Source organism: Lytechinus variegatus, chromosome 3 (assembly GCF_018143015.1).
Source record: "Lytechinus variegatus isolate NC3 chromosome 3, Lvar_3.0, whole genome shotgun sequence".
Classification (NCBI taxonomy): domain Eukaryota; kingdom Metazoa; phylum Echinodermata; class Echinoidea; order Temnopleuroida; family Toxopneustidae; genus Lytechinus; species Lytechinus variegatus.
The window spans coordinates 22982246-23004364 of record NC_054742.1 but is presented as its reverse complement, the minus strand read 5'-3'; the positions used below and the strand labels follow the sequence as shown (position 1 = coordinate 23004364).

Here is a 22119-nt window from a genome sequence, read left to right as displayed (position 1 = left end):
AGGCCTACTATTTCTAGATGAAAAAGCTCAAAAATCTAAATTGATACAATCTGCTCAGTTAACATCTACCCCTGATATCAAGACAAAAAAAAACCCTGACCCAACATTTTCACAAACTTATGATACAAACATTACAAATGTAAAAAAATCCATGATAACAATGATGCTTTCAGCCAATCAAATACACAATTTTAAGTAATTATAACATAATCTTAAAACTTCATGTTTGTTTTTTAATAAAATACGATATAAGATTCTACTGACAACACCTAAGACATAATAACCTGTATTGCGAATTACATGGATTATAATCCAAGTTAACAATATTTTTACATTCATTTCTAGTTTTTCTACCAATCATGAATATGACATCCCTGGAAATGTAATAACATTACATAGTGCATATATATGTAATTCAAGTTTTAGAAAACTCCTAGTACTGCCAAAGGGCAGAACTGATATCTCCATCACAATCATCCTGTCACAGACATGCATTCATACAATTCATCATTTGCTTTTGTGACCACAGGACATTGTCTTCAATTGTGCTGAAAGTTTACTTTTTGCAATACCAATATTTACCATTTTACAAACCTAAACCTTCATACCCATATTTAGCTGCTTGTTTGTTCAGCTTATATAAAAACAAACAGAGAAAATCAAAGTTTATCTACAACTATAGTAAGACAAAAATTTGGGCCATGTACATGAATCAACTTGCTTTATAATATAACTATACATTGATGCAAACTGATATGATGCTTCACCAAGCTTATAATTTGAGAGTGAAACCTATAAACTGTTTTCAAATTCTCAAATGCGCACATACACAAAAAAGCATGTTGTGATACAAAGATACAGGTATGTTTTAGGAGACGTAGAGTCCACTGGCATTCGTCACGATGGGGTCATAAAAAATCAACAGCATTGCCAAGTTTGCAACAAAGACAAGAAAAAGTCAATTTTATAAAGGAACAAATGAGATGTCTAAGGCAATAAAAACATTCTACTGAAACATTATTTATAATCATATTCTATTTCATAGCCAAAATAATACCTAGAGGGAGTATTTTATTAAGGACTTGTAAGACGTTTTATCTGACAGTTACCATGGCAACAGTGCCTCTCAGCCAATCAGAATCAAGGAAAATGTCAGATCTGACAACTTGTCAGACAAAAATGTGGATGATACACTCCTCTGATAATTAAAACTCAATGACAGAGTTTCACAAAGCAAAAATATCTATTTCATATAGCAACAACAGCCTGCATTGACAATGAAAGCCAATACAATCAAACTAAATCCAAACATTCTTGAATTCATTATTCACACTGAAAATGCAATGTATATATCTTCTTAGGATGTAGAGATCAGTTCTCAATTCAGCAGCTAAAATAGCAAAGAGGATTGATTTCACGTATATGATATACTGTCTGCCTATGCATTTATTTATCATATACACTGAGAATCCAAGAGTATGGCAATATTGTGTGACAGTTATGCACAGTCACACTCTCATCTCTCTATGTACCATTCTACCCCTCCCTCATTCAGTCTTAACTCTTAATTCTTCCGTCTTCCATGCAAAACATCTCGTGTTTATTCCAGCCGTCCCTCCCTCTCTCTATCTCATTCTCTCTCTGGCTTGTTTGCCTATGGACTAGAAGCTTGGCCAATGCATACATGATTCCTTATTACATTTCTTTTCCAGTCCTGGGCATCACTCGAGCTCAATCCAATTGGAATGATACTTTAATCAACCCTAGCATGAGAGAATGTAGGAACAGAGCTCCACTTTGGGGAATCATCCTTTACCATCACTGGCATGCTTCATAGCCCAGATTATGAGCAGAAAGAGGTAGATTCCTCACTTAAAGGAGGAAAGCAGCAATTAATACTCTGTTATCAATTGAAATACTTTTTATATCTAAAAAAAGAAAGAAAAAATCCAATTGAAACAACAAATAACAATCCCTAAATTTATGAATTCTATTGGACATTTTAAGATAAGAATCAACACAATATTATCTACATATATGTCTGTACAAATACACACAGAATCACATACCAATGCTGTTTTCCACCTTTTCTCTACCTTTTTTCCCCACTCAACTACTGTTTCCATCATGGAACACACTGAAATTGAAAATTTACAAATGAGTAGCTGATGCAATACAATTACAAACAATGAGTTATTAATATAAAGCCCATTGAACACAATGTATTCTTTATATTATTGACCATACAGTGATATATTACAGGGACACTCTTAAAATCTTTTCTACCCATGTTGTTGATTTCCTTTCACTCATGTCAATCTGAAATTGATTGTCAAATGAGAGGGTCTTTTTTATTTCTGGCCTGCCAATGATTATCAAGTGGAGAACATAGAAATGCAACAATTGTATGACATGCCCATACACCGCACAGGTGATTAGTAACACTATGCATGAATAGCATCAATCATACAAGAATTTCTCTGAAGCTATTCCACTCTGGTTTAGCTGATGCAATCATCAAATCAACACAAGTACTTTACCTGAATCCATCAAACATTAAGTGGCTGTATCCCATGGCAGGATCCACCTTTCCATCAATACAGGACAGAAAGATCAGGCGGCTAACAAGGAGCCCCTTGACAGATGATCAAAACCGTTTCCTATTCTATCATTTTGCCCTGCAACACGAGGGTCGCACACACCGGGCTATTGTGCCTCTAATTGATGGGAAAGCAATGGTGTATTATAAAGTGCCTGGCAGACAGAAAATAGAGGGAAACTGGAGCTACTATTGACTGAGTAATATGTAGCTGTCATTAGCATAACAGTAGCAGGCTATTGTGTGGTAGCAGAATCTATGGGGGTAGCGTAGAATAGAGCGCTGGGGTGAAAGTTGATGACTGGTTGCTGGGGAGAGGAGAGTGTGGGAGAGAGAGGGAGAGTATGAATGGTAGGTTGGGGTGTATGTTTAGCTGGTTGTTTCTCCTTGGGTATCCCAAGACCCATTGATGAAGGAGGTATCTGATCTTAGTAAGATAGAGAAACATTTGTATATTAACTGAAGCTCTTGTGATGTACTTGTAATAAGGGCGGTAGTGAAATGGACTGATTAAAGGATTTTACAGATTAATTTGATCTCAAATAAGGAAATCATATTACTACCGAAATTGCCAATAATGTCCAAATATTCTGGTTTCAGTAGTTGTAAAACAGTATATACAAGTTGAATACACTGTTTAACAACTTCTAAAACCAGTATTACATTATAAAGATACATTTGACATTTGATTACAACAGAAGGAAAAGAATAATATGGAAAAAAACACTTGGGTTTATTGTGCAAATTCAATGCCTAGTATGAACATTTTGTTGGTCACATTGCATCACTTGACTGACAGACATATTGGATGCCCTATGACCTTAAGGCAATCACCAGTGCCTAAACCATGCCATACGGAGCACTTTCTATACGAAATTGACCTAATGTACATGTATGACTGGGTTTTTTTTTTCTTCAAATATTGGAATATCAAATCAAATGATGCTGACATACAAATGTACAGTAGATTTGCATGATTAATAAGACATTTCAATTCAATAGAGATTCACATGCACGCAGGTAGATCTATATTAAATATTTGTAAAAAGAGCCTACTAAAACAAGAGTGTTCTATCTACCCGAAAAATCTATTTTAGTGAATGAGAGTAATAGATTGTCATGGGTGTATGCTTTCAATGCATTCAACAAAAGACCCATATAGAACATTGTATATAATATTCCTATGACAACATGAAAATTGTCATTTAGCATCATGACAGATAACGTTTTCCCTCTCTGCTGCCTTTTCCATATTCCTCTCTCTCTCTCTCTCTTCCCCCCCCCCCCATCAACACACATCCATACGTCTTTTCTTCCTTAATTCATTTTTAGAGATTTAATTTGAAATAATCATCAATACATATTAGCAAAATAATATCAGTACTAATTTGTTTCCAGAGCAATTTTCATAAATCAGGGATCCATTAATGGAAGCAAAGAAAACAATGTATAATGCCATCCCTTAAATGAGCACACACATACAATCATACTCTCCCTCTCCAGCACAGAGCCTATTACTCGACTTCTTGCTGGATGCTTGACTATATTTAGATGTCCCTGTGATCAGATTATACAGAGTGGTCCTTTAAGCTTAAAGTAGGAAGAAGCATTAACAAATAAAGAGATGCTCAACAATTTCCCAAACTGTTTCCTTTTATCCACATGTCCCTCTAACAATGAAAAACTTGTAGGTATACTGCCAAACCAACAAAGGCTATTGTCATTAGCTTCTCTACATTACAACCACTAAATCAATCCAATGAAGAAGGCTATATTCTTCTTGGGCATGTTTGCCAGTTATATGCAAATGATCTTTGCTGATAGCACCCATCTAACTCTTCTCAATCGCATACAGGTAAATTGACACACTTAACTCCGTTCCCTTTGTGCCTCTGAAAGCTAGCTGGAGGGAAGGTGTCTATTTTCAAAGTTCCTCTTTTGTTGATCAACAAAGCTGATTACCTGAAGTTTGCATCCCACCCCTCTTTCACACTAACACTTTAAATACATATATCACCTTGCCAATATTTGGAAGCCTAATGACAAATATTGCATGGTACACAATATCAAATGCATATTGATAGCATGTTTACAGTAATAAGACAATCTTACCTACTTAAATACAGAGCTGAACCTGCATCGCTTGAAGCTAGAACTTAAGCAACAACACCCATCCTGCTAAAAGCCACCTGCCTGCAGTTACAAACTGGCATAAAGTGCATAACAGACAACATGCAGGGATTCTACACCTAGAAAAGTCTCATCTTGAGTGACTGACTGGGATACAGAAAGAGAGATGAAAATGAGGGAGCATACTCTGCGTTTGACCGGACAGCAAACAACACCAGGCACGCCTACGGTAACCACCACTTGCCTGCATCATCCTCACTATATCAATCCTAGAATATACTCTTTCTTCCTCCTCCTCATCACACATCATCATCATCAGCTCCTGTATAGCTTCAACTCTGAAACAGACACACAGACACACCACTCATATACACCAGTCACTGGCCAATCATTATTATGAAATATACTATACATTGTCGACCCTCAATGGAGAGAGAGGGGAATAAAAATATAGGAAAATTCAATATCTAATAACTTAGACTGCGCACATGTTGCTTCTCTGAGTATAATGCACAGACAATAGCTCCTTTCGGGCAGAAAATTGACATTGAATATATCCAGTTGAAACCCTGTGTGACGTGGGATGCTTCAGGCTCGATCATGGAAGGATGACGCCCCTTAAAACGCTTCCACCGACACCATGGTATTGTGTCTACCATGACAACATGTGGTCTTAACATATTTTACTTTGTAAGATAAACTAGCATAGAGGCACAATTAGAGGGCAAATCTAGAGTAAATGTTAGTAAAAGCTGGTGTGAAGCTGAATACTGTTACAAATAGGAGGAGCAACAGACATTGAATCAAACTATAGATCCTTTTCCTCTACGCTCATTCATGAAAAATGAAAAATACCCAAGGCTTTCCTTTTTAACATTGAACAGGAAAATAATTGATTATTCAGATCCATCTATAGAAATATTGCGAGGCCTTAATATCATTGTAATTAGACTATTAGAGTTGTAGTTCAGATTTGTAAAACCAAAAAAGTTGTGAACAACAATTCGCCAATTACAAGGATAAATGCACTCAGTGCTAAACTACACACATACTAAGAATAAGCATTTACCTCATATCAGCTGGCATTAACCAAACTCCAATATTATTCACACAGCACATACGATCAAGTGAGAACCACTTGTTGCTATAAGACAAACACTCCACATAAATAGTATCATAATTCAACTTTTGAGAAGCTTGTAGCATACTAAATGCATCCTCAAAATCAATAACCAGAAAAGTCCTTCAACTTCATGACCACAATATCATTTAATATTAATATGATAACATAGTGGCTGCAATAATTTCTGATGTGGGGTAACTGGGGTTGAGAATTTACATAAGGTACCCACTAACAATATGGTGAAAAGCATTAAAATCTAAAAAAACATGAAAGCAGCAAAAAGTTGGCAGAAAGTTGGTATTTAAAACCATGCAATTGATTTTGGCTGATAAACAGAATATGCTCTATGAAGTAATACCACCTGAAAATTGGGTATGAGTCTTTACAAAATTGATGTAAATAGAAAAAATAGGAGTATATAGAGGAGGCTATATATGCCCTATGTATTCTTTCTCATTTAGTGAAATTACATTATAGTATTGCGCTGCTAAGTTACATGTAATGTATCAACCATTGAAAATGATTGAATGGCAGAAACCATCTTTATATACCTGAGTGCACCTGGATTAAACATATACCCTGTACTATATTTACAGCCCTCTATATTGACTGAATACACTGACCATCAATATTGATGGATTAGTGAAAGGTGAATGGTAGAGTGTTAGCTACATCTATCAATTTTTAATTTCATATTATGCATGAACTTTCAATAAGGTCTGGCTATTCAGTGTGGAAAAATACAATTTAGAAAGCAACTGTTTTGCATCAAGTGTAAACTTAAAAAAAAAAAAAAAACATGTCTTTAAATGGGCATAGGCCTACTGTCATGTGTCAAGTATCTTCCTTTATTTATAGACCATTTTCTTTCATGCTTTTCCAGTAACAAATTACTTAAAATTGACATTGATGAAAAGAGAAAATCAATCTACACTTGCTATAGATATCGTCAAGAAATAAAGGTGTTGACTAAATTAGGTTTTGATATGGTCATTTCAAAAGATAGAAATACTAATTAAAACAAAAATCAATATGATTTAATCATTTCAAAGAAAAATCCCTTTAGTTCATGCATCATTTCTACCATGATTTTCCTCAAAGTTCAAGAAATATGAATAATATGTTTTCATATCATTAGGTTATAACTAAACATGATTATTCACTATAAATGCATGTAAAAATTCCATAACTATTTCAAATCTATAAAGTGCAATTTGAAAACAGATTTACAGTTTGAGGACTGAAATGAGTATTAAACAAATTGCCAAGTGATCATTTTTTCTGATGCACTCTCCATATCACATATATAGGAAGAGAGGAAATAAGCATAAAAGAAGACAGAATAATAAAAAATAATAATAAATTCACAACGGTATAGTATGCAATAATGAAAGTGATTTCCTTTCTTTTTAATTCAGTCTGCCTTTGTCAGTACAATTATGAGGTCATGAAATGGGAACATACATGTACTTTACATCATACAAATTTATATTTGATTATTATCTAAAAATAATTTCTCAATTTGCCGGTATAGTCATGGCACTGTGATGAGCCAATTAAAAGAAACTTTGAAAAAAATAATTGCGTGTTCATGAATAGCTAGCAATTAACCACAGAGGGATACATAATAGCAATTACATAGGTAATATACTGAATGGGTCATTCAACATTGATCAGAATAATTAAAATGAGAACACTGTAAAATAAAGACTCAAGAGGAATAAAAATATTCTCTCTTTTTACCTCCAAACAAATTGACTCTTGTTTAGCTACTTAATATTGCATGCTCCTATGAACAAGAAGCTGACAAGAACACAGAGTGTGGCCTTGACTTTCTACTATTCCCCCGCTGCTCACTATTGGAAATCGTCAGTGGAGTTTACGGAAGGATGTACATAATGAAAGTAGGGCTTGGATTCAGATCAATTAAGAAATGGTTACCTTGGTATCAAGAGAATGTAAGCTAGAATGGTTAATTCAGACGGGAGTGTGTCGGAAGGGATAGAGGAGGGTCTACATGCTCTTAGCATTCAGGCAGTATTGAAATTCAATTGTGATAACCTGTTGATGAGTAATTTTAGAATCTAAATAGATGCTGAATGGGACTGGCTGCTAAAGTGAATCATTTCATTAAGAATAGCCTCGAGTCTAGATACAGACAGTTGGCCTAAAGCATTGACACACTGTACTTTAGAATGTAACATAAGTATTCCTTAATCCAGGTTAAGAGGATCGAGTAGAATGTATCATTTGCAAGTTTAAGACACAGCTGCATAAGAAAGAGTGTCAAATATGAAAAGTGATTTAAAACAGTGCATTCAACTAGTTTAAATCATTTGAAATCAGTTAAACCATAGAACTATTGATATATTTTTTTTAATATTAAAAATGATACTATCTGAAAGCAATCATACAATTTTTAGCATCCTTCGACATTTTTCACAAGTCCCTATATAGTTCTAAATTACAATTATTAATTTCTTTTCAAACACAGCTATTTTGAAATGAAAATTGTGATTCGAAGGTAAAAATTCATTTCTGAAACCTAAAATCATCAAAATCACTTTTTCATAACCACCAATAACTGTGTTTATTACAATAAACTTTCAGTTTAGATATTAATTGGTAACATGAAATGAAAGCTTTTGCATGAGAGAAGTTGGTTTGGGGCAATAACAATCTAATTGGAATAGTGTTGGGAGCTTAATTTGTTGCAAATTTAATATCACTCAAGGTTTACTTCATTACAGTGATTGAAAGGTGTGATTGGTTGTGACCCATTTTACAAAGGCAAGAAGAAAAACAAAGAATTATACAAATGGGTTACCTGTGGAAAGTATAAAGAGGTACATAAAATCTACAGACTTTATTTTTCACCTATAGTTGTAAATTGTAATCAGTCATACTAATTCATTAGGTGCAATAATGCATATTTTCAGATCTATCTGTGATAACTGAAGCCTAACTTGCAATGCTTTAAGGATCATGACTTTTTATATTATATTTTTTTCAGAGAGATGACATGATACATATATGTTTTCATTCAATATAACATCCATATCCTGCTCATTATTTGACAGGAAATTGAATGTGAAAAATCGTGATTGCAATCCTGTACAGAAATCAAAGACACAACAGCAGTCGGACATCCATGTGTTTATGAAATGTCTAATATCAATTGAAATACTAAAATTGTATATCAAATGAAATCATCTCATCTCTTTGAAAAAATATGAAATAAGTCACAATCATTGAAGAATTGCATGCTATGCATTATCACATATAAATATGATATATAATTATTCATGTATACATGACTGATCATAATTTGAAACTAAATGCAAAATAAATTCATTCAATTTCATGAAAGTCAAATTAGGATTTTATTTTATCTTCTCATTTTGCATTGTTGTATGTACATGTATAGTGTGTATAATTACTTGAGACACTTCACATCAAAATTTCACAGTATCGTGATATAAAAGCAGATTCAATGGAGATAAATTACTCCATCAAAATTTGATGCACAGTACATCAATTAAGTGGAAAAAAGGACCCCCCCCCCCCTGTTATTCAAACTGCTTTCCCTTATTCAAAATATCATCATAACATAATAACAGAGGCCTATCTCTGACTGTACCCAAAGGTGGCTTACAATATACTACAGACCTGTATAATGCACAAGACAATGCTACTTGAGAACCTTGAAGCATAGCACGATCAGATGCTGTCAAAACGGAAAAGAACCTTGGTCATTTAGAACAGATTGTTAGTAACTAATTAGACAGATCAAGTCATCATGAAAATGGCTAAATAACAGATTTTTAAAATATAAATTAATACCTGATTTCAAGCCATTATTTTTGCAGTAATATTCCTCAACATGATAACCAAATGCCAAAGCAAGCACAGATGTTCCAATGAGAATGCCAGCATGGCGGCCATTTCTCTACTCACTACGAGACCAACATAAAGAGAAAGATTAGGGGCTCAATAAATGAACACAATGAAGCTTATTGAACAAAAGTGGTTAGTTTGGTTCAAGCAAGAGGAATCAAACCCCTAAAGTACAAACTGTGAATGAAAAAAAAAATATGTTTGCAGATTTCATTGCTGATTCCCCTCTTTATAGATTATATTATTGGAGAATATGTAGGGTGATTTTCAAATTAAGAATTATGTTATCAATAATTGAAAATAAATTTGTCGCTGTGCAAAGTAAATTATAAATTTTTGCATCTTTTTTTTAAATAGTAATCAAAAGGGTGTTTTTTAAGGCAAATGCTTATAAATGACTGTGGTTAATATATCTAATAAGATACCTATAATTATGCAATCATACAACAAAATGACACTTATCAAGATAACTTTGGATAATTTGAAAGAATGAGGAAGAGAAAGGCTTTTGAAAAGGGAGAATGAATAAAGTCATCCTTGGTTGGAGATCAATAAGATCCATGTTATTGTTATTTTGACAACCACATTCCATTTATAACAAATACATCAGATACATGTACATGGATGCAATCTGACTTTGATGCATTTAATGAATCGCATTTAGTTCAATCTATTTTACTTAAAGGGATTCGGTAATTTTATGAAGACTTTACTTATTACATTTTGTTATGAATGACTTAAGTATGACAAAGAGTCATGCTTAAATGCCAACTCACACATGTAATTTAATTAATGATCTGATTGATGGATATGCGGCAGTGTACATCTCATGTATATGATCAAACCAACACAAATTATATTTCTAATTATTTGAAATCTACACTTTTTCCCAAATTATTCATGGCTTTATGAAGAAGAGCATTTAATGGAACCACATTTGAGCTTTCCACAAACAAAACATGACATTTGTCACTTTCATCGAGATTATGCAAACTTTTTGGCAATATTTAGTCGCATAAGGCATTGGAGTCACCATCAGGAACCGGCTAGCTTACCCGATCGTGATCTCATAACACTCCCATAAGCTGATTATTAACAGGACATGGCAGTTTCTTGAATCAATTGATTCAATCAATACTCAGAGGTCAAAATGAAACAATTCTTTTTACTTCTTTTGAGTGTACAATCCTTGGGCAGAGAAAATTAATTTCAAGTTTGATATAATACAGACATAAAAGCATCCACAGTATTTCATTAAGACCAGACACCCAATTTCATCAGCATTTCTGTTTACTCTCATCAACATTCTCTATTCAAATATGTTCTCTTCTTACATGAAATATTCCCAAAGAAATAAAATAATTGTCTTTTACAAGTGTCTGTAATGAACCATTTCTCTAAATGTTAAAGAGATTGAATAGTTGTATAAGAGAAAAAAAAGGGAAAATGTGTGGAAAAATAATGTGTAACATAGAAAGAGAAAGGAGAGGGGATCGATACAGAAAATGGTTAAAAAAAACTTCTGACTTTTGTGTATTTGTACCTCAGCCTCATAAGGAAATTAGGCTGCAATAACCTTGTAATCAAAGAGGATCAGATCAAATTTATCATGCTTGTGAGCTGTTTGACAAAGTGATAAATTGATCTAGCCATTGTATCTCCAACCTCAATAGTACTTGGGGTATATACTGCATGGCAGCAGTTTTTCCATATATTGAGCTATCTGTCATTTGAAAAAAAGTAATTCTACTTCTCTGATGGAGTTATAGCCATAGTGTATTCTGGACAAGTGGACCTTGCAATAGCTATTGAATACTCTACATTTACTACAGATTATATAAATTTATGACACCTCCTAATCCCATTAAAAAATAAAGAGGCAATAAAAACAAGTTTTCCCATCACTTCTAAAGGTGTGTGTGTGTGTGGAGGGGGGGGGGGTTAGGCACAAGAAAGTGGCAAAAATTTTCACAGGGTACAGACAGTACAATATTGGGACCAAAGGGGGGTGGTCATGTCCCTATGTACCCCAATCAATGATTGGGAAAAGAATACTGAGAATACAATTTTTTTTTTTTTTTTTTTTTTTTGGGGGGGGAGCTCCTTTTAAAACACATTTTTATAATTTGTGAAGCACCTTGTAGCTAGCAAAATGCTCTTATAAATCACAAAATCTATTGATTGGGTTAAAACAGGAACAGAAATTCTGAGAGAAGATTTCCAATCAGTTTTTCACTAGAAATTATTTACTTATAGCTTAACAAATCAATGTGATGAAAAAAAAATGTTGGCAATATGTACTTATTTATGCTAATTTCAGTATAAGAAGAGAAAAATCAGTCCTACGGTTTAACATTCCTTGTATCCACCACACATTTCAGCCGAAATCCTTATACCCTGGATCGGCCTATTCTTACCTTGAGATGAAAGGTTGGCTTATCTTCTTAACATTTTGCACTTCAAAGGATTGAAATTGATGTATGGACCATGCAGTGATGTAGCTTTACCATGGATGAAAAGAGTTCATTGTAAAAAAACCTTCCTTGAAATATTCATTACAGATATTGCTACAAAATTAGGGATTTATTTTATTACTGAAACACTATTCATCTGGATTCTGAACATGATAGGTACCCCCCCCCCCAACAAAAGTCTTGAAATGGTTTATCTCATGTAATTAATGGAATTGATGTACATGGAGTGAGCTGAGATATAAATCATACCTGTTGTGATTCCCTTTTAGATGCAGTACTTGCAACACTCCCTCTCTGTTTGGTAGAACGTGATCTAGGACTAGTATGTTCCTTGTGGCTAGTATGTCGTGAATCCCCCTCTGGTCCAGGGGCTTGACCAGACCTGGACATTTGATGAAAATAAAACAAACATAGCATTAGAAAATATATATACAAATAGCAAATAAAATTACATGAAAAGAAAATTTAAATAAAGATACAATACATCATCAGCGGTCTCCCAAACTGTCGTATCAGTCAATTTTGGTCAAAAAAAAAAATGATTTTGAGATTTTTTCACAAAATGAAATACAAGTCCTACTCTATTCATGACTAAATTTCTAATCAGCAATTTATTTCATTTTCTGAGATATGAGAGGATTTTCACGGCAATGCCAGACAAATTTTTAATAAAATGCGCAAATCCCATTGGAAACATGTACTGTAACAGAGCAATACGATGTTTTGACTGACCGCAATTTCAATGTGCGCAGTCAGCCAAACTGTCGTATCGGCAATGGGAACTGCATTGACTTTGCACGTGAAAAGCGATACAACCTTTTGACTGATCACGCGCATTTAAATCGCGGTCAGGGTTGTTGTATTCCCTATGGCATTCTTGTACAGGGAAATCTAAACCGCTCAAACCGAATTTACAAGCATGTAGATCCTTTGCGATATTTTCTTGGATTCTCAGTTTTGTGTAAAAATAAAGATACCAATGTCAAGCAATTGTCTTGGACTTTCCAACCATGTATTTTTCTAGCAATGAATATGTTGTAAGGCTGGGGGACTAAGTGTGAAAATTATAGTAAACTTTGAAGTCGATTTTCTCTGAAATGGGTTTGCACCTTCGCATGTGTGATACGACGGTTCGGATGACCGCCGACGACATGATAAATGAAACCCGACATGAGAACAAATATAAAACAATGCATATATGTAATGCATCATTGCACTGAAAAAATTAAAAACTTAAAAATACTGATGATTCATACAAGAAAAGTACATACATTGTAGTTAACATTTGTATTGATAAATGATACACAAGGTAATAAATACATTCATTTTTAAGCCTTCACCCATCATTCTTTTACTTCAGTGAAGTAAAAGAATGACGGGCGAAGGCATAAAAATGAATTTGTGACACAAATATATGTTTTTGTGTAGCTGAATGTATAGTACAATATTAACTACAAGCCATAATCATGGGTGCCACTGATGAAGCTAGATGATTTAGAATCTCTGCATCTCTTGAAATATCAACATTAAATGTTACATTTAGATTTAAAATATACTAATTAAAACAAAATTCAGAGTAAAGAAAAACATGCTCCAACTCTTCTCTACTTCCAAAATATGTAGGCATGTGCTCCTTTCATATTAAAGCAGTGATACTTTTAGAAGACACCATACAAGGCATCATTTGTACTTGTCATTCATAAGTAATAAGAGGTTGGATGACAGCTAAAATGAATAACTGCTTTCAATTCACTTCATCAATCTTTGTTACACACAGAGATATTGTCTGGTCTGATCAATAAATCATTTTTAATATTGCACTTGATTCACATTTTGTTTGTGTACTGTTGTTCATCATTCAGATGGAGAGTGGAAGCAAAAGTTGTCAATTTAAGAGGACAAATCAGGTAAATTACTTTATGGATATGGGTCAGCCACAATTGGGTTACATTTCATCTGTGGTTAACATTCATTAATTCTGCATCTAATGTAATGAGAATCAGATTGATTTGCAAAATGACATTTTTGTTATGAATCCAGAAAATTCCTAATACATTAGATAAAAAATCAGAAAGTAAAAAAAGGTATTAATGGAAAAAAGGTTAGGCCTTCAAGCATTTGTGATTAAATTGTGATTACACGGAACAGGTATTTAATGTATCTAAAATTTATCCAGACCTGGTAATGGATATGAGTACCGCTTTATTCAAAGCTATATAGATTTAACCATCTGATTTAATGAAAACTGACAAAATTGCTTATATACATTTATACAATCTCAAGGTGAAAGCAAACAGAATATTGCAATTTACAGACATTGAAGCACCTTCAACATCATGTGATTTTTTTTTCACAACTTTTTTTATGACACCCATTCATGACTCAAAAATAGCACAGTATATTTTCATTTTTTTATATATAGAATGGTATCTTTATTTTTAATACAAATTCCTCCACATTGCTTTCATTGGAAGAATTACGATTGAGATGAATGGATTGAAACAGGAAGCCAAATTTTCCTCTCCTGTGGCCAGGGCTTTTTTTTTCTTCCCCTTAGAGGCTGGAGGGGCAAAGACTCTATTGCATCTTTAATGAATAATCCTAAAGACTGAAAATGAATTTTCATCAAGCCATTTTGTGATGAGTGTTCAAGTAAAGTATATTGATCTGGTGGGCTCTAGAGGCTATGAATAATATCTCTAGGTGGTTTGCAAGTGTCAAATGATAATTCCTCTGTACACTCCCGGGAATTACCTTTAACAGTATTATGAGAAGGGCGATTGACCAAAATCACCTGACTTCTCCTGCAATAATAGTACTTCTCACCATGGGTGCTGTCCAGTTTGAGTTGTCTTAACTTGCAAATTTACACATTAATAATTGTTTTCATCCATACTTAAATCAATTACAAAAAGCACATATTATGTATATTGGTAAAGGAAAGACCTTGAACATGAATCACATTTCTTCTCATAGAAATCAGAAGAAATAGTACTAAAATTTGATAGTAAGCCCTCATTATTTTTAATCCTGATTAACCTAACACTGTATACAGTCATACATTTGAGGGTTAGGAAATTAACATTTACATAGCTTTAAACATTGGGCATATGATAGCAGGAAGGGATCATGAAAAGGGGCATAAAGGGGCAGTATCTATGGGGAAGGGGAGAAAAACATGAATTGCATCAAGCATCACACATCAAGAAGGAACATGCATGTTGGATGTAAAGAGCAATAAAAAAGAGAAATGTTCATAATAGAAGAATAATCTTATATTTCAAAGAACAAAATTATGAACAAAGGAATAGAATTTAAAAAAAATGAACATGGAACTCATACACTGAGGAAGTATGAGATGCAACCCTCCTTCAACATGTTGAAAATTGATTTGATTCATTTGAAGAATTTCCTCTGGGAGAATAGAAGGGAGCATCATCAATAACATCTTTCTCCTATCCCCGTTCATATGTTGTAGCCAAACCTTACTCCAAACCCCATCTCCAATGTTGCTTGATATATATTGACCTTTGAAGGTAGTCTGGCAGTCAAATTAATTCGATAAAATCATGAGCGAAACATGGCTCTTTCGTCAAACATTTTTTCCCTTATCCATCCATCAATCCACTATATGGGATCACCAACTGTATAGTATACTCCATGATAACATAGACCCATATGAACATCATGAAAATTAACTAATAATTTCATACTTGTCTGAATCATAAGCGTTTCTTTGCAGTAAGGTACAACAGTAAATGGAGTAAATGGTTAAGTTCTTAGTTGGAAACCCCCATTAAATTTCATTTTGTAAGTGTAAATTTCTTGAGAAAAAGCAATAGTTATGACCGTGGATTATATGTTCAGATCTGCAGGCAGATAATTTTCAAGCCAAATATTTGAATGCAGATCATTATTTCAAAACTATTTCTCACTGTTAGTAACAGCGTAAGAAATATAAGAATACATAAAAGAAAAAAACTTGTGCAACATAGAAGGCAAACTTTTTACTTTCTGCAGCACACAAAAGAGTTGAACATGAATGTGAAATCATTAGAGAACATTTAGCATAACAACATGGTGTGCATTACTTATTAACCCAAATTCACCCCCTTGTTTGCAAAAAGGACGAAAACCAAAAGACGCAGAAGCAATTCACGCAACTTAATATCTATAAATCAACTTTCGTTGAAAGGAAAAGTGATCAAATTGCTAAATGTCATGCAAGTCCCACATTTCAATGGGAGGCACGATTCTATATTACAAGGCTTCCTGGTATAAAGCAAATAAATTACCAGACTTGATCATTTAAATTGAAATAATATTACTTACCTATTCTACTTTTAAGCTCTTATTTTTTTTCTCTCTCTTTATTTCTGGATAAACATATTTGACCTTTAATTCATACTCAATTGATTGTTTGCTTCTACAATTATATATTTCAATGCTAATCTTGAAATATTTTGCTATTGAATGGTTTGCATGTACCACACTGATTGGATCAATTTTTTTTAAATAAAATAAATTTTCATCAAGAAATAATATACATTATGTGTACATGTATTTTTCTAATTTAATTGACTGAAATCTGTTATTTTACTTATTTTTGTTAAAAGCATCACAAGTATGCTTGTGGAAGAAAAATGTGGTAAGTACACATCACTTTCCAACCAGGACAAGAACATTTTCCCTTAATATACAAATAATACACCATAGTTTACTGCAAACAAATTGAATGTGTTTAGTGGTGGTACAGTTCACTGGAGTGTATTTACAATGTTTCATAAACATGAGTCTTGGTAATCCAGGTTGTTAGTGCTATTTGTATGTACACCAATTTGTAATTTGTGAATATAATGATAAAATCATAGAAAAAGCTTTATATTCAGGACAATTATAGGACACACAATGGATGAGACTGAAAGCTGTCTTTCATATAATGAATTAGAATTATTTTATCAAAATTAAATGTTTTTTTTTTATTCTGATTCGTATAAAAGTATCTTGTTTTCCCCTAAATCTACATCATTGCCACACAACTTCCATCTCTATGCTACCTCTCTTTCATTCTGCTATGCTACAGTCTATTAAAGTTGCATCAGGAGTGCTTGGGATGGCAATAATGAATGCATATTGATCCAACCCCATTTCTTTTCATATTCCTTCTGTCTTTTGTTCTACCATGTGTGCTCCCAGAGACCTGTGATGACGATAGTAGTTCTATTGTTTGTAACCAGATGGGTGAGCCCTATTGGAGGACACCAGGGCGTCCCTAGTTCATGTTATTGATTGGTACACACAGCACTTGCTGCACGTCCATTGATAAGAAGAAGACCTATGCATTCAAAACTGGAAATTCTAAATTAACCATCCATTATGGTGAATAAAAAGTACACTAATAAATAATTCACATTTGATGGTATGATAATAGTAGGCAGTATTATTATTTGGAAGAGTAGGTTTCAAACAAATTTGCCCAACATGTCTCTTGGTCTTTAATACCTACCTACATTGACAACTACCAGGGTACAACATCATGGAATTATTCCGGGCATATCATTCAAGGACTGAACCAATACAAGATGGAAAATGACTCAAATAACTTTCCCATGAAATTCATTTTAAAATTAAATTATGGCCTTTAGACATTTAAGGTAAAAGCAAAGCAAATGTTTATTAATGCATGTATATGTACTTGTCATGTCTTTGTCAAGAGATATTGAGTTAATAAATAGTCTAAACTTCCAAATTTCCATTTCATTTTTTTTCATGACTGTATAGTTTTAAAAATCCTAATTTTCCATAGAAGCTGTTACCTGCAGGATTGTCATCAAGGTAAAAAAGGAAGTTTGTAACAAACTGATAAACTATAGGTTGATCCTTCAATTTCCTGTCAATTAAAAAAAAATGATCTAAGCGAATGAAAGCTTAAACCACCGCTCCAGACATTGCACATTACAGCATGCACCCATTATCTTCTGTCAACCCCCCCCCCCCCCCCGTCATGTGTATGGTGAGGAGGCATTTGCAAAAATTCACAATTAAAAGTCTGATTTTTTATAATGGACAACAAATCCTGATACTAAAACATTTTCAAAACAAGCTAACTATTAGAAAGAGACATTCATATCATCCAGCATGCACAGAATATGGTTAAATTTCCGAAATGTCTAATGCCTAAGCTAAACTTGAAACATGCATGATATTTTGCAGAGATACCAAGAGTAATTAAGAACAGGAATGGTATGAACAATATTTGTTTGCTCAAAATAGAATGACAAAAGGGGCAAAATTCTAAGCATGACCTTGGATGATCAATGGAATACCTTAATATTTTCCTACTGTTTATTTGTTTAATAAATAACACATAAATAGCATGGGAATGGTACTATAATTCTTACACAAGGCAATATCTCCAAAATTTTCAATTACCATCATCCCTAAGTTTGCAAGTTTACAAAGTTCTGTTGTTTTATATACTCACTGCCCTTGTGCCAAAAGCTAAATCTTATCATTGGCCAAATAGACAAATATGTCATTTGAAAAAAAAATGATTTTACTTAACATTACCACTTACAATAACCAAATTATCTTGTAACCCGGCAGACTTTGCATGAAACACCCCTCTGGCTTGGAATTCCTCTGGTATTTTTTTTGTGACAGTACGTGTGCATGTATGCTTAGCAACTTCCCTCTAACTTCATGTCTAAATCGTTTATTTCAACATGGTGTAAGGCTTAAAGATAAGGTTCAGATGAGACTGAATTTTGAGAAAGAAAAATTATCATAAAATGTTGATTTAAATGCACCTAATAATCAGTGTACATGTATTCTGTTACCAAAATGAAATCAACTAAATTTATATTTGGCTGTGACTCTCATACACTGCACATGCATGCACATACAAATATTTGGCTGTACATTTCTACTGGGGTTTTTTTCTTGTCATTCTATAAAATTGTGGGTATCTGAAGAGGAAAATGTTCTAAAAGGAAAAAAAAAATGAGATCAGATTTCAAAGGAGAAGTCATAATACTGTACAAGTATTTATGATTAATTTCCCTCTTCCAACAAGCACAGTACATCACTGCATCATCTATGAACACGATTTATTATTGTGTTTTATATTGCTGTTTACCATTTAATTATACAAACAAGAGTACAATACTGTCAGAGAAAACAGAAATTTACTGTGTATGTGTACATGGATACTATAGCACCTATGAATGTAGTTGGTTTGTCAGTAATTAATTGAAAATCATACACAAGGATTTTCAGTACAATCAATAAATTATACAAATTTCATAAATTCATAAACTATGAAATGCAAATAAATCTTAAGCGAACCAAGATTTTTTTCTCCTGGTACTAAACTGTAGGTGGCAGTTTTAAGAGATGCATAGCTCCATATAGTTCTCTGATTTTACTTCTTGGAGTGCATGAACTCCAGGTTAATGATTATCTCTTCTCATCCTTGATCCTGTAATACTATACACTCATCATCTCTTGGATAGGTAAAATGGGAGGGGTCATTCCACAGCCAGTAGCATTTGATTGGTCAATTAGGATCCTCAGCATCTAGGCACTCATGCACACACAGGCTTACACGTGGCAAAGGATGATGAGATGGGTGTGTGAAATTAAGTGATGAATAACAGTGGAGGAGTATTCATACAAACTGACCCACTTGTATTATACCACGTCTAATGGGCAGTGTGAAAAATTATAGAGGATAGCTTATGGTTGTGTTCATGTTATTAGTTTATGTGAACAAGCCCTTACTTTACAAAGCGATTTGAATACTTGGACCAGCAACTCACAAGGGCCCGTAACACAAAGCTTAGCAGTGATCGTAGACACACTTTTCTATGATTGATTCCATTGACTACAATACACAATCAATCATTAAAGGTTAGCGATTAATCGCTAACCTTTGTGTTATGGGACCCATGTTGCCCAAAAATTGTATGCAAGTATTGGATTTCCTCAATGAATGTGGCTAATGGGATATTTTAGCGTATTTCAAGTATGGACTCCATGGATGGGTATTAACATACAATCATAAAATTAATGTACCATGTATAAACTTAATTTTGACCCTGCCCCCTCTTCATGTATCACTCTTTTAATTACTTGGCTCTAGATTTTTTAATACATTTCTGATTAAATTTTGTCTTATTGTCCTTCCCTAATCTAATTTAATTTCCCAATGCCATTTCACACTTCACAGATACTAAAAGCTAAAGAGAAAGTTTATGCATACTGGTTTAACCTTTCTATATCATAAACTGAGTTGATATCTACCTAAGATATGAAAATATATTTTTTGTTGCAAATGTCTGCAATTATAACGAGACCAAGAGACTAAATATCAATTGCTTTGCAGTAAACAGATGGTAAAATGTATATCATTTTTATTTCAAGGTAAAATCTAACACAATACAAAGGCATGCCAATATCAATATGCACATACAAATGCAAAGACTAAATAGAAATGTCCTTGACCCTTTTCACTTACAATGAACAGATAATTGCTTTATTTTCTTCTACAATCTGCAAAATAGCTATTTAAGCTACATAATAAAACTTTAATGAGAAACATGTTTGATACGAATTTTTTTTTTTTTTTACTTCAAATCATTATAAGGAATTGATTAGATACAGATGAACAAAAATGATTTTATATCAGAGGACATTTATTTCTTTTTTTACTTTATTTGATTTCTGCAGTCTACACCTCCATAAACTGAACTCTTTAAAATAAAAGTTAATGAAGATGATCTTAAATAAAAGGGATAAAATGAAACTCACAAACATGACTCACATCATAGTCTATATTATCATTCATATTTTACGTGGTAATAATGGAATTTTCAACAGTTGATAATTATGGTTCAATATTTTGTGCTATAGATAGAATGAAGAAATGAAATTAAATAAAATGTGTAAACTGCTTTACTATCAAAACAATGTTTTAATTTCAGAGATACCATACCAGTAAGAGTAAAGTAGATTCTTGATGGAACCACAAATTCAGAAAACTTGTTGACCTTTTAAAGTTTACAAACAGCAATTTTCCAGGCAAAGTCTTGTAAATCTGAAGGTCATATACTGAATATATACAACAGAAGTTCAAAAAAACTCTTGTATAAATATATCTATTTTTGCAATTTTTATAAAACTAGAGGCCTATAATAAATTAAGAAGGTACATATGATTCATTCAGACCATAATGTTGAATTGAGTTATATTTTTTATACATGAGAGACAGAATAACAAACTGGATAGAAGGACGATATAAAAAGACAATGAATGATACTGAAATATATATACAATTTAACATGTAGCAGCTAAATATTTGAAAAAATGCAGCCCAATTTTCATACTAGATAACTAACAATACTAGACATCAATGCATGTACATATAACAAACTGTATCATAATTTGTCCCCTCCCGCTGCATTGGCAATATATGTGATTATATGAATATGTAAAATTGGCATGCATATCTATAGCAATTTGAACTAATCCATCGATTCTTACTAAGCAATTATTCAGGCATTTGGGAGATCAAATTCAATTCTGATTGATCTGTACTTGTCCCAAGGCCAATTTTTTTTTCATCATCCCTCAAGCAAAAATTATTGAAATACGTGGCCCTGTACACAATAAATAGTAAGGAAAAAACACTAACAACAAACAGCACCATGTGGCAAGAATTCCAGCCGCTTAAAATTCACTAACCTGTCAATCAATATCACGTTCAACCTACTGCTCACACATGTATTAAATGAAATTAGTCTACATGCGTTAATGGATGCTCATTATTACCCACAATTATCATATTCAAATGATTGTATCACTTTACTATAATACACATTCTCAAAGAGGAAACA

At 33.2% G+C, this 22119-nt stretch overlaps 1 protein-coding gene across 1 annotated transcript in view; it reads right to left on the bottom strand.

Annotated features, from left to right (window-relative positions):
* LOC121411985 overlaps positions 1 to 12613 on the bottom strand; it is a 49898-nt gene extending 37285 nt beyond the window's left edge. Inside the window, exon 1 of the mRNA XM_041604896.1 lies at positions 12473 to 12613. Within this exon, the coding sequence (XP_041460830.1) occupies positions 12473 to 12613 (141 nt within the window). The remainder of the gene's footprint in view (positions 1 to 12472) is intronic.
* Positions 12614 to 22119: the final 9506 nt, after the last annotated feature.